The sequence below is a fragment of the Corapipo altera genome, unplaced genomic scaffold (genome assembly GCF_003945725.1).
Source record: "Corapipo altera isolate COAL_440 unplaced genomic scaffold, ASM394572v1 61, whole genome shotgun sequence".
Taxonomy (NCBI): Eukaryota; Metazoa; Chordata; class Aves; order Passeriformes; family Pipridae; genus Corapipo; species Corapipo altera.
In genome coordinates, this window is record NW_020884910.1 from 144,901 (window position 1) to 157,511 (window position 12,611).

Genomic DNA, 12,611 nt, shown 5'->3' on the forward strand with positions numbered 1-12,611 from the left:
AGCTCAAATTTTGATGAGGCATGAGTAGAGATGCAGCAAAAAAAGTTGGTAGCTACGAGAAAGGACTACAAAGTAGTAAATGGAGAGGGGGAAAGCCACAAAAGAAGCAAGGTGATGAGGTTAAATCTGGGAGAATGAACTAGTTGTGTGACTGGGGAAATGGGACTGAGGACATGGGAGAGGGTTGAGGGATGTCAGAGAAACAAGAGTCATACTGCATAGCGATAGGGAAAGCAGAGAGAAGCGAGACATCAGGGAGGTGAAGAAGAGAAAAAGTCCATACATTTGGAGTTGAAAGACTGTCAAAGCAAAAAGACACATGTTTTCAAGGCAAATCTAGGTGAACATCAGGACCAGAAAGCAGTTGGCTGTTTATGTGTACTTTTTTCTTCCCAAACCTACCAGTAAGCCTGGTTTTAGTTAAAACAGAAACATAAGGCTTTGGATGACTTTGCATGGCTCTATAATACATTCATGGTGGCCTTCTCTTAAATGAACACATCCACCACTGTCCTACCACAATGCTAAATTTCCCTGAAACCCTCTTATGGTAGTTAATTGCTAACTTGGATCTTGCTACTGATATACTCCTATGACAAAGGTCACATTCCTAACAACAAAAGTAAAGAAAGGAAGGTAGTAACATGGTGTTAATGATGCAGTTGAATTTTACTTTTGTTTTACAGCTTAGGGTTTATTCTAGCTATCAGGCCTCTTCTAGTCAAAACAAAACAAGAATTCTCCCTCTGCTCTTCAGGGGGAGTGTTAAAATTGATTATCTCAATGCATTCTAGCTGCCTGTGCATTAATATCCTTTCTGAATGCTTGCTTGTGATGGACACTGTTCGTTGTGTTTTGCAGGTACTTCTGAACCTTCAGCTTCTTCTCGTTCTCTCCTTGGCTCTGATTTCTCTTCCATTCTCTTATGAGACTTGCTTTTTCTCAAATGCAATCTTTCTCTTTCTCGTCTCTCCTTCACGCCTTCAGGTTGCTAAAAGGCAGGGAAGAAACAGCTGGGAATTAAAAGTGACTCCTACATGAATAAAAAAAAGCAAGCTCATCATTTTATTTGATATGTATAACAAAAATATTCCAGTAACCTGCCTCACCATGATCAGGTCTACCATGATGGGCTCAAATTCAAGGCTCAAGCCAATCACCCTAAAACTCAGCAAGAAGCAGCAAACATGCCTTGATTATACTCTGTGTATGATAGAAGGGTCACCTGCCCAGCAGACTTGAGTATGGGAGGGAAAAACAGACAGGCTCCAAGATTTCAGCCCAGACTCCACATTTCTGTCCTCTCACATGATCCATCTTTACGTGCCTGAAGGCTGTTCAGTACTAGCCACATAGGCCTCACTGAAAACAAGTGCTGAAGGTCATGAAGTATTCTCAAAGACATGTTTTTAAGAGAAAAGCAATATGCAGGGAAGGAGATGAATTACCTTTCCCACAATTTTCTTTCACCTGTGTCATCATGGTGGTTTGAATTGCACCCACAGAGCTCTGAATGCTAAAAAATGCTCCATTTGGAGACACAAATTTAAGCTCAAATTTCTTTTCAAATCTCTAACACCTCTTGCTCAGTTCTCTGAGATCCTCAAGTCCTTCACATCTCTCAAATGTCAATGGCGACTGAGGAAATTACAACAACCTGGTCTACTTGAAAGGCAGATTAAAATACAGCTCAGCACACGCCACAGGAATGCATGTTTTATCTGGAACTGATGTCATATTTAATACATTATGCTCACTATACCCATCATACAATTATTACACACTCACAGACTTTCTAGCCATAGCCATTTTTGAGAAATTAGAAATTATAAACCAGACAACCACTAGTGAGCGTTGGCACATGAGGCAGTGTGAATTCCAAAATGAAATAAATTGAATAGTTCCTAAAGGGGAAAAATAAGATTAGAGAATACACTTAAAATCTTGACAATGGCATAACAGTGCTGTCAACACCATAATTCTACATATTCTTAGAAGACTTGTCATCCAGGACCATAATTGTGGAACTGATCAGGTAATAATGATGTTTATTGAAAAGAGATATTTTTTTCTCTCTTTTGGTGCACAGAAGGTCTGCAAAGAGAGATGAAAATTACTTTTCCATTCAAACTGTCAGTGTCAACAAACTGGAAAAAAAAAAGATATTTCCTTCTATGGCTATCTGGTGATAATGTCAAGTGTTATTCAAGCACAGTTTTTTGAATGGGGTGACAATTTGATAGCATTCTGGTATGTAAAAGTGAGTTAGGATTTATTACCCTTCCTTCCATTGTATGATACATCGGATATTATGTATCATAATTACAAAAATATGTTAAAGTGTTGTAGACAAAATGTTGTTATTGGCTACTTCCTCAACACAAACCATACAAAAAATGGTCTTGTCTCAGGACAGAATGATGGGGAAAAGAATGAAATGGGGGGAGAATCCCCTGCTGCCTGCATGCCCTTACAGTGAAATTATGTTCAGCCACTTATAGCAATAGCTGCTGCTGTAGCAGTGTGGTGACACTGCAGAAAGCAGATGAATGGAGTCCCAAGGGGTAAAAGAGAAGCCTCTCAAACACTGCAGTGTCTGGCAGTCTTACAGATAATACCATATAGGTTAAACCAGGTCGGCAGCAGTGAGAAAGTGAGCTGGGTCTCATGGTAAAAGTGAAGCAAATCTGGGTTTATATTGTCACGTTTTGTTGTCACAGCCACAGAAACCTCTGAAAATATTGCCACAGCCAGTGCAGTACCTCATTTTGAGGATGTTTCTGAATAAGCCTAGATGGCAACACTACATCAAGAATCCTCACACTATTGATATAACTTTAACCTTGTCTGTGCTGCTGTAGTAATTTGAGACGACATAATATGAGAAATTCTAGTTCAAGTTAATTTCTGCCCTTGCTCCAGCAAAGTCGCAGCTATTACACAAAGGATAAAGCTGGCTCACTTGTTGGTTGATTGGGCTTTTTCTTAGGTAGTAATATTAAGTTGGTTGTCACCTACCAAAGAAACTGAGCGCTTGCTTTTGAGATGCAATTGCTTTTCAAAGGACTCTGCAAATTCCTGAATGGAATTTGATCTTGTGTCTGGGCCTGAGCTGTCTGCTGAAGCTGTTCTGCTTGCTTTCCTGTGGCAGTGGCATTTGACATCTTGGTCTTCTTGAAATTCCTTGGAGCCCTTGAGATGGCCTGAAGATGAGCCTTTGGCAGAATCATGAAGTCGTGTTGCATGGAAGGAGGAAAGCTTGGCCTGAAAAACAAAAGGTCTTTGTTGAGTACTAAATATTAAAGCAAAGCACACAAAGTAGATTTTTTTTCTGCCACAGAGACTCTCCCAAGAGTGGTGCAGAGTGAAGGACCATGCCCAGAATCCTGTGTCTTTCATCTTATGTGCAGGAGAATCACACTGTTAAGAACTTGCTTTTTTGGAGGCAGCAGCTGCAGAATTTCCTATTATTCCTGGTTTTGAGTATCTAAGCTTTGGCACCCAAATGAGCTTTTCAAATGTAAAGTTGCTGGGTCCTCTTAGAGTTCACTGGCACTAAAAGGAACTGGAACATTCACAGCCTCAAAAATTCAGGCCTTGATCTGGCTGCAGTTTCTGGGCAGGACCCTCAAAAATCAAAGACCAAGCCTTTTGTGGAAAGAGGACTCAGGGTTTGACCCATGGGTGCTCCAAGCTTTATTAAATGTTTGAATAAATGTTTGAGTGTGACAGCAACCATTTCTAGCCCAGTTCTGTCAAATTTCAGCTGGCAGACAAGAAGCTTTATTGCCCAGCTTTTAATTTTCTGCTGGTTTCTTGGGCACATTTGTCATGAACTGATGAGGGAGCACTTTCAGGGCACTGAGGGACACATCTCTGCCAGAGAAGTGGTAGAAAACAGACTTCCTACAATTACATTTGTAGGGTTGATGTGGGGAGAGAGTAGATAGTTGTTTAGTTTCTTTATGATTCTGTTTTCCCAGGCCTGACATGCAGATAAAAGTTATTGATCTGCATCAGCTGTGTTTAATTGAATGTCTGTAAAGGAGATTAAACTGATACAGAACTGCTGTGTCCTGCAGAGTCATGTATTGGTGGTTTTAGGAATAGACAGACCTGTAGATGTGATGGGTGAGAAGGACACTACAGAGAGCCAGGGGTGCCCCAAACCCTGCCAGTTGCTAATGCTTTTTCAGGATGAGTAGCTGAACACTGGTAAGATGCAGGTGCTGAAAACTCAGAGCCAGGAGGTACTGAAAATGACACTCCTGCAGGTGTCAGGTGAGGCCACTCCAGGCACCCAACTGCTGCATACATGTTTGAATGGGTATATGTTTTGGACATTATGAGGAATTTCTTCACAGACAGGATGCCATTGGAAAGGACTGCCCAGGGAGGTGGTGGAGTCGCCATGGCTGGAGGTGTTTAAGGAAACACTGGATGTGGCACTTAGTGCCATGGTCTAGTTGGCGTGGTGGTGTTCAATCAGAGGTTGGATTTGATGATCTCAGGAGTCTTTTCCAACCTGATTGATTCTGTGATTCTATGTTTTGTATAAGCCTGGTGCTAAGTCTTCAACTACAAATTAACCCTGAGAAGCACTGCTGCCTTCAAGGGAGCTGTGATTGTTTCAAACAACTGAAGTTCTATTCTACAGATTCTGAAATGCTTTCTAAGAAAATCCAGTAGAAAACCCGACACTCAGAGTAGGGTTTGTTGGGGAGGAGTATGTGTGTACTGTTTGTTTTGGTTTATTAACAAATGGAGGAAAGCTTAATCAAATTGGTATAGTTGCCACCTGAAATATATCCTGTACACAATTTCATTTCCTCTGGCCCAGATGCTATTATATATATGTATAAACACAACAGGGACCGATGCAGCCTTTCTTTAAATAGTGAGGCTCTGCTTTCATGTGGTTGTGGTTATATCACATTAGACAGGCTTGATGAGAGATGCTAAAAATAATAAATCTCACACCTGGCAGAAGTACATAATAGTGAAGAGTTTTCCAAATGCATGGTACTAGTTCAATTTTTTTTGCCAGACACAAGCTTACTATGTCCAGTATTATGGACTGCCTCTGAGAGTAGCATTAATGATTTCTGCCGCACTATTTTTACTTTGGTTTCAAACCAATCGATACAGCTGTAAGTTCTGTAAGGTCATATTGTATTGTTACTTTAAAAAGCATGAAAGCAATCACGTTGTGCTTGAGGGATAGGAGCACACACGCCATGCCAAACTCAACAAGCTAAATGTCTTCTGTGTCATCAACATATATTGTTTCCTGGAAATAAAAATTGTCTCACAGTAAAAATCACTGGTTGTTCTTAGAGGGTTTTGGTTGAAAAAAACCCACAGGAGGACAGCTGAAATGGAGGATTGTATTCTATCAATCCTGTTTTGCAATGTTAGTAAATGTTTTCTTTTATTAAGACATTGCTTTTTAATTTCCCTTCACAGAGGGAATTATAATTAAGCCCCTAAAGAAAGACTACAGTTTACCTATTGACATGGCAGCAATGGTCCAGAAAAGGGACAGGCTTTCCTCTGAAATGCCCATCTGCCTCAGTGGACTAAGGGTAAATATCTGTGCAACCATATTACTGTGACTGTGCTTTCTCTCACAGTGCCTTTTCATGATACACACCACCATACGTAGGACAGTGTGCTAAGGCATGTCAGCATAGTGCTGACTTACGGACACAACCCTACAGAAGATAAGAGCCTCACCATAACTCCTCAGGCATGAACATTTCATAGCTTATATCTAGCACAGGACATTAGTCTTCTTTTATTTAATATTGACTCTGTGAAAAACTGAGAGTCATAAAATGAAGTTCAGCGATGAAGCAGATCTGGCACTGACTGTAGATAAAATCCAAGTGTCTTTCTTCCTATTTCATAGATTTAATACATGCATTAATACACGTGTTTAATGCCAAATTGATTGCTTGGTAACACTGTAAATAAGAATAGATGAAGACTGCTTTAATCTATGCTTTCCCCTCCTGAAGTCTCAGCAGCTGCTGCCAACAGAGATTGCCTCTATATCTGCACTCCTGGGTGTGCACCCACTGCTGCAGTCATCCCTTGACAAAGTTCTCTGAGTACAGTCCCAGCATCAGCTCCTGTCCTTGGCCCAGCAACTGCCTCATGCCTACATCTGGTACCTCTTTAGTGAACTCACCTTGGTCTCTGCCTCTCAGGATCTGACCTCAAGTAGTTCTTAAACTGGAGAAGTGGAGAGGAAGTGAAACAAGGGAAAAGACATGAGAAGGAAGAATGTTAAATGCTCCAGGTATCAAAATGGGGATTTTTTGCCAGCTCTGGGAAATCCAGAAGCACCAAAGGATCTCAATGATTGTTTCTCACTCCCTTTAGTACTCTTTTTTTCTGCCTTTGGGTAAAGGCCAGTCATGCTCAGTGTAGCTATTCACAAAACAGATAATCTGCTAATTGCCCATCTAAAACATACAAAAAGTACACAAACAAAAACATTTCAAGAAATTGGTGTAAATACAATTTGCCTAATCTCTCTCAATTTCTGTTGTAGACAAGTTGATTGCTTGCATCTTTTGAGCTTGATATGAGTGCTTGCACAGCTGTCAGTAAGAAAATTAGTCTTCGGTGTGTCAGCACGAGTGTTCTGTTTGCTGAAGTCTAACCAATGACTCCAGTATTTTAGAGATATTTTGGAATACTGGGCATTTGGATGCTGTCCCATGGCTTCCTTTCCTTCTGAAAAGCTTATAAACAAACATATATTCCTTAAAAATGTTTTGGTCTGGGCTCCAACTGATCTCTAGTAACAATATTGTGGTAAATGTTCAGTCTGACTTTAGTGTAAATTAAATGTTAGTAACTTCAACAGCAGTCAGTCACTCTGCTCCCACTCTCAGCTGCTCTTATCAGATTTTCTCCTGTGAGCAGCAACACCTATTTGAAGGCTGATACATGTATAGGTTGTAAAACTCTTATCAGTGCTCCTTTGCCCCCTATCTTTTCCCCACAACAAAATGACTAGGAGGTAAGAACTGTCCTGGACCAAAATGGTGCAGGATAACTAGAATGTGTCAAGGAAAGTCATAGCTGGGGGCTACAAAAAGGGTATCACAGTTAATTTGCCTAAAGTTTGCCAGAGGAACAAGCTAAACAGAGGAGATGGAAAGAGATGACAGTTCTCCCCAGGCAGTTTTCACGTTCACTGTTGGCCCACAGTATCATATACAACTCTGACGCTTTTCAGGAGAGTTGCATGTTTTAGCCTGACTTGCTCGTGACCCAGGGAAGGATGAACATGATTTTATGTTTCCCTCTGCAAAATGTGAATGACACTAGCAAAAGCATTTTGTGAAGCTCATCTCAGTAATGTTTGTGAGGTACACCAAGATGTTGGGAAAAAAACTGTTGTTAGTTTGTGAGTTATTCTACAAAGCTTTATGTTTATTTTTGGAGGGGGCTGTACCATGATAGGATGCCACAGAAGTTTATTATTGTTTGAGGTGAGAGCAGTGGCTTGAATATCTTACTACAGCACAGGAAATACCACAAAGACCAACACACCAATTTGGAGCTGAAAGTGATTTCCAGCGTTATATAAAACCACCTTTTGTGCTACAACATGAGCATTTTGCTACGTAATACCCAAACACTCCTGATGCAGCTGCAGTCCCCGTGGGCAGGGCTGCACTATTGCTGATGCACTGCATATCAGCCTTGGATACAAGAAAAAGTGTGCTGGCAGTGCTGTTTTGGCAGTGCCATTGTATCTGCACAAGGAACTTTTGTCAACAGCTGTGTCAGAACCTGCTGACTCAATTTTCACCTGGACAGTGGAGTTACTTCAAAATAAGATGTTGAGACAGACAAAAGGGTACACTGTCATCTGCTGTGAAGGTATTTACAGAAGAAATGCTGTCTAATCTCAGTTATTATTCCTCCTGATTAACTGCACAGTTCTGATAAAATGAAGACAATATTTAAATAACAGTACAAGTGTTTTGAATCTTACAGTAGTTAACATTTGTAATAATGAATCTTACAGTCATTATAATTTGTAGTAACTGTACAAAACACGTGGCCAGGTGGAATAGCAAGTTGTTGCTCTCAGTCACCAGATGCTCTTTCTGAAGGTATTTCTCAGGCATCATTAGTGATTTAATTTCTAGCTTTGGTTAAAGGCAACATGTTTTAGTGCTATTTATCACCAACTACTCAACTTCCAAATCAAAAGTTTCATCTCAAAATTTATCCCCAAATCATAAAATCACCAAGCAGATCTTCCCTTCTCATTCCTCTCTCTAGTCAACTACTGGCTCTGAGAAATAAAGCAGTTAAAATTTATATCTTATACATAAAACTAGGAGAGCAAGACAAATTTGTGTGAAGCATTAATGAAAAAGCCAGACATATACATGTACATGATAATTTTACCTTGTTGAACAACAATGTCAAAAAATCACAGTCTTTCTGTCAGCTAACTTAATCCAAATTCAACTACAGCAAAGTGTTTGAATAGCTATTAGTTAAATATTTCAATAGTTTTTGAACAAACAGTATAGGAACATGCTTCAAATTAAATGTCTGTGCACACACTAATACAGATACAATGTACAAGAATATACAACAAGATGTGTTCAGCACGGTGCTGAATGGAAAGTGATTTAAAGTTCATTCTTACACTTCAGTCTGTATTGAGGTCTATAGAAATCATATATGCATAGATCTGTGAAGGAAAAAAATAATATACAGTAAAATTAATTAACCGCCCCAAACACCAACGGATATTATGTTTCCAGCATTCTGATGGAATACACCAGCAAAGCTCTAGTTCAGAGTCTGTTTTGCAATCTGTGGCAAAGGTGAAATATAACAGTAGATAACAAATGTGACTCATCAGACCAGACATTAAGACCGAAGGTTACCTCTGCAGCATGTCCATGAATTTAAAGAGGGAGAAGGTGGTTTTGGACTCTTTTAGTTTCTTAGCCAATTTTTTTGAACATGAAAAATCCTATAGCTTAAAACATGGCAGTTCCAGTGGAGAACTTGCAAGGTGAAAATATAACGTGGCATAAAAAAAAAAAGCTTGGAAAAGGTTAGCTGTTTCTCCTCCATATATTAGCATTTGCTTTGTTGCAGCCAAAATGATCTAAGGATATAAGTATAAAATGGCTTTAAGGAAACACAGTATCTTTGTTTAGCCAACTGATGTAGTTGGGAAAAAGAGAGAGGTTTGGACCACCTAAATATTCTTCTAAGAGCTGAAATAAAAGCAACAGTCTTTGAGTAAAAGGAAGAATGTGAAAGCTGTTTTCAGTTTAACTTAATTTTCAACACCAGATAGTTGTGAGCTGCCTTAAAAACCTGCTTCTGCACATGAATCTTGCCCCTTTCCAAACTCTTTTGTTAGTTTAATAACCCAGACTATACTTCTACCTTAAAATCTTACTTCAGAGTTTAATAAGCTTTGTTATGTATTGTATCCTTGTTTTCAGAGTCAGATGTTTTAAATCAGAAGAGACCACATCCTCTAGCTTAAACTAGAAGTTGCACCTGCAAACAGCTAAATCCCAGGGAGTAAAACTCCCTGGAGATAGTATAGTTGCAGAATTAGGTCCAAATCCTATTAATACACATGGAGTTACATAGTTTTACATATGAGAACAGACTTGTTAAAGACAGTCTTTATGCATGCCAGTCGCAAAATGTTTTGATATCTGCCAGGTCATGCTGAGCAGACAGAAAAACACTGTAATGCATAGTTAGGCAGCTATTACATGCTTCTCCTTGTGTTTCTGGTCCTGTCATCATTTATCTTGGAATTTGCCAGTTTTCCTGTATTCGAAGACACTGGAGGCCTGACACTGGTTGGCAGCTAAATCCAAAAAGAAACTAGCTGCTGCCAGCAGGAACTGAACTTACTTGGTAAGGTGTACCATACATATCCTGACATATTTCTAGGGCCATGCTCCTGGGGATGGAACTTATATTTATGCATAAACCACATGCACACACAGAGAAAACTGCACACAGCTCTTACCGGGAGGGATGCTCTCCTCTCATTACAGAATCGTGTCTGACGTTTCTTGTGGCCTCTACCCTCTTTCTCATTCTCATCGATCAAGTTGTGGCCCCAGAAGCTGCTCATCCATTTTGCAAAGAAGATATCATCATCCTCGTCATATTCCATGTACAGATGTTCCAAACTTGGGGGGGTGTCTCCCAACCAGACAAGGAAAAGCAAGGTCAAATTCCACCACCAAGCCAGTAATTTCACACTGTTCTGCCAAGAAGAGGAAGCAGAGACGCAGTTTCAACCACTCTTTCTGCACAAACCCATTCCACTGCAGCCCTGGGCACCGTCTAAACATGAAGTCAATCCTTTCTCATTTCTTTTCAACAAGGTTTTTTTTAACCTTTCCATTGCAGCGCTGTCCAATATGACACTGCCGCAGGGGGCTGGTGGGGGGAGTGTTGGCTACTCTGTGCTCTGTGTGTGTGGCTGTTGAGTGTATCAGCTGTCAATACCAGTGGAGAATTGCCCACAGTTACATGCCTGGGAGGTGCATACACAAACCCAAAGTAGGACTGTGATTTTGAGAAGCAGAATCGACATATTGATGTTGGTCAGGAACTGGCACGGCTGCTTGCAGAGACTGGCTCTGTGGGAGGAAGCACAAATGGCCAACGCTTCCCAGGTTTCTCTCCATCCTGACTTCTCTTGCCTCTACTCTTCCTTCAGTATTTAGGAAATGTGGTCTGTCTAGGTAGAACCAAGCCCCCCCTGAAGGAACCGCTTGTTCATTTTTGGGTTATGACAGACAGTGAAAACTTGTGTCAGCTGCTTTTCACCAGAATAATTTCATCTGCCATACAGGGTTATGGGAGGCACTGCCTCGCTTGAATGCACACAGGGTAAAAATATGTCTGATTCCTCCTCACCAGCCCTGGGTGTAACCCACATAGGCCATGTCTAGACCACAAACAGAATAGGGCCAGAGACTGTTTTCTGGCCCTGAGACTCAGTTGCTACACTGATCACACGTACCCTACATGGCGCTTGTGCTGTGCATCTCCTTCAGGCTGTACGTACTGCACTGTGGTTCTAATATTTTGTTGTAATTTTTGTGTATTCTTTATTTTAAATTATCTGATATAACACAAAAACTCTCTTGTGGCCCATAAAACTGTTGATTGTATGGTATGAAACTGGAAGATGTGTTACATGCCTGGGGACATGGCAGAAGGACAAGGAGGAGGGCTCTAAGGCTGTAGAGCCTATTGGGGTAGTGTTGGAAGGCTGCATAACAGGAAGAACCCAAATCTAACTTCTTATTGGAAGCAGTCTTTGGTGTGTTCTAGGTGTTCTCCTGGTGCCTAGGCATTGCTTTGGAGATACTAGTTGGCCTTGGCCAGAAGTATGCTGAAAAGCTTGTTGGTAATTTAGCATTACAGAGGATCAGGGGTCCAGCATTAAACCTTGTCTATTCCACAACCTACTTAGAAATACAGATGTAGTAACAGAAGGCCAGTTTCATTCATGTGGGTGTAGGCAGGAGGTTTAACTACAATGTAGGACTCTTCATTCTAAGCAGTATGGGTAAAGGGACCAGTTGGTCACAGATGTCTATCTGCCCAAGTTTTACTTTGTCCAAGGTAGGCAAGACTGTGTAGCATGGGGACCTGGAGTACATGGGTGTGCAGATGGCATTGCCTCAGATGTGATGTATCAGAGCTTGGATGCAATCAAACCTGCAGCAGGCTGCTTTCTTGGCAGAGGCACAGGTGAATAGGAGCAAGAGGAATACCTGCAAAGCAGTACAATAAAAAGATACTTGAAGCAATAAAAAGGATGTGTAGGCTGATTCTTCAGGTGGTGAAGAACACTCCTGGCCATATTCTGACAGCCTGAATTTGACTCACATCCTTGAGGCCACCCATGTGTTCAGGCAAGATATATCTGAAGGCCTACAGTAGCTTATAGGAAGCATCATGTGGGTGGAATTGAGGCTGTCCCAGTAGGAATTTATCAACCTGTTGGATACTTGTTTTCTACTTTGTGGTTTGAGTTTCTTCTTTTCTGACATGCAAGACAGAACTGCAGGCTGTTGTGTGGAACAGGAAATGCTCCTGCCATGCTGAGACAGGTGACAGGGAGAAATGGGAGAGAGGTTGTCCCACGGCTTTGTCGAAATATGTTTATGTAAATAGTAATAATCCATAAATTAGAGGATACATCTCAAGCTGTTTACTACCGGGCACTACTGACTCAGAGTGCAGCAGGGCAAATTTTAGTTGGGCTCCTGAAGTATTTGCTTTGCAATCTTCCTGTTGTTTATATTTTCAGTCCTTTTTTTCTTCGCTGCAATATGTTTCTTCACACATATTCCTTCCATTTCCCTGTCACCTACAATGAAATTTCTAGCCATGAGATGACTAGAGTTTTCTGAGTATAAAAACATATCAAAGATGACTCCTCTTCATCCTCAGCCATTGGTCCATGGCATTGGTCCATGGAAATAAGTGGAGACAGAAACATAAGCTTCCTCTGCCTACAGGTAAGGATGCTAAGTGGGCATACATGCACACATATACAACAAGTA

The 12,611-nt window shown here is 40.8% G+C and overlaps 1 protein-coding gene across 1 annotated transcript; it reads right to left on the reverse strand.

The window, feature by feature from the left end:
* Positions 1-655: 655 nt before the first annotated feature.
* On the reverse strand, positions 656-10,339 carry LNP1 (leukemia NUP98 fusion partner 1). Its single transcript, XM_027653350.1, has 3 exons — positions 10,049-10,339; positions 3,019-3,264; positions 656-991 (listed from the first exon to the last, which is right to left on the reverse strand). The coding sequence occupies exons 1-3, from the start codon at positions 10,196-10,198 to the stop codon at positions 806-808; spliced, it is 582 nt and encodes a 193-aa protein (XP_027509151.1). The 5' UTR covers positions 10,199-10,339; the 3' UTR covers positions 656-805.
* Between the last annotated feature and the right edge of the window lie 2,272 nt (positions 10,340-12,611).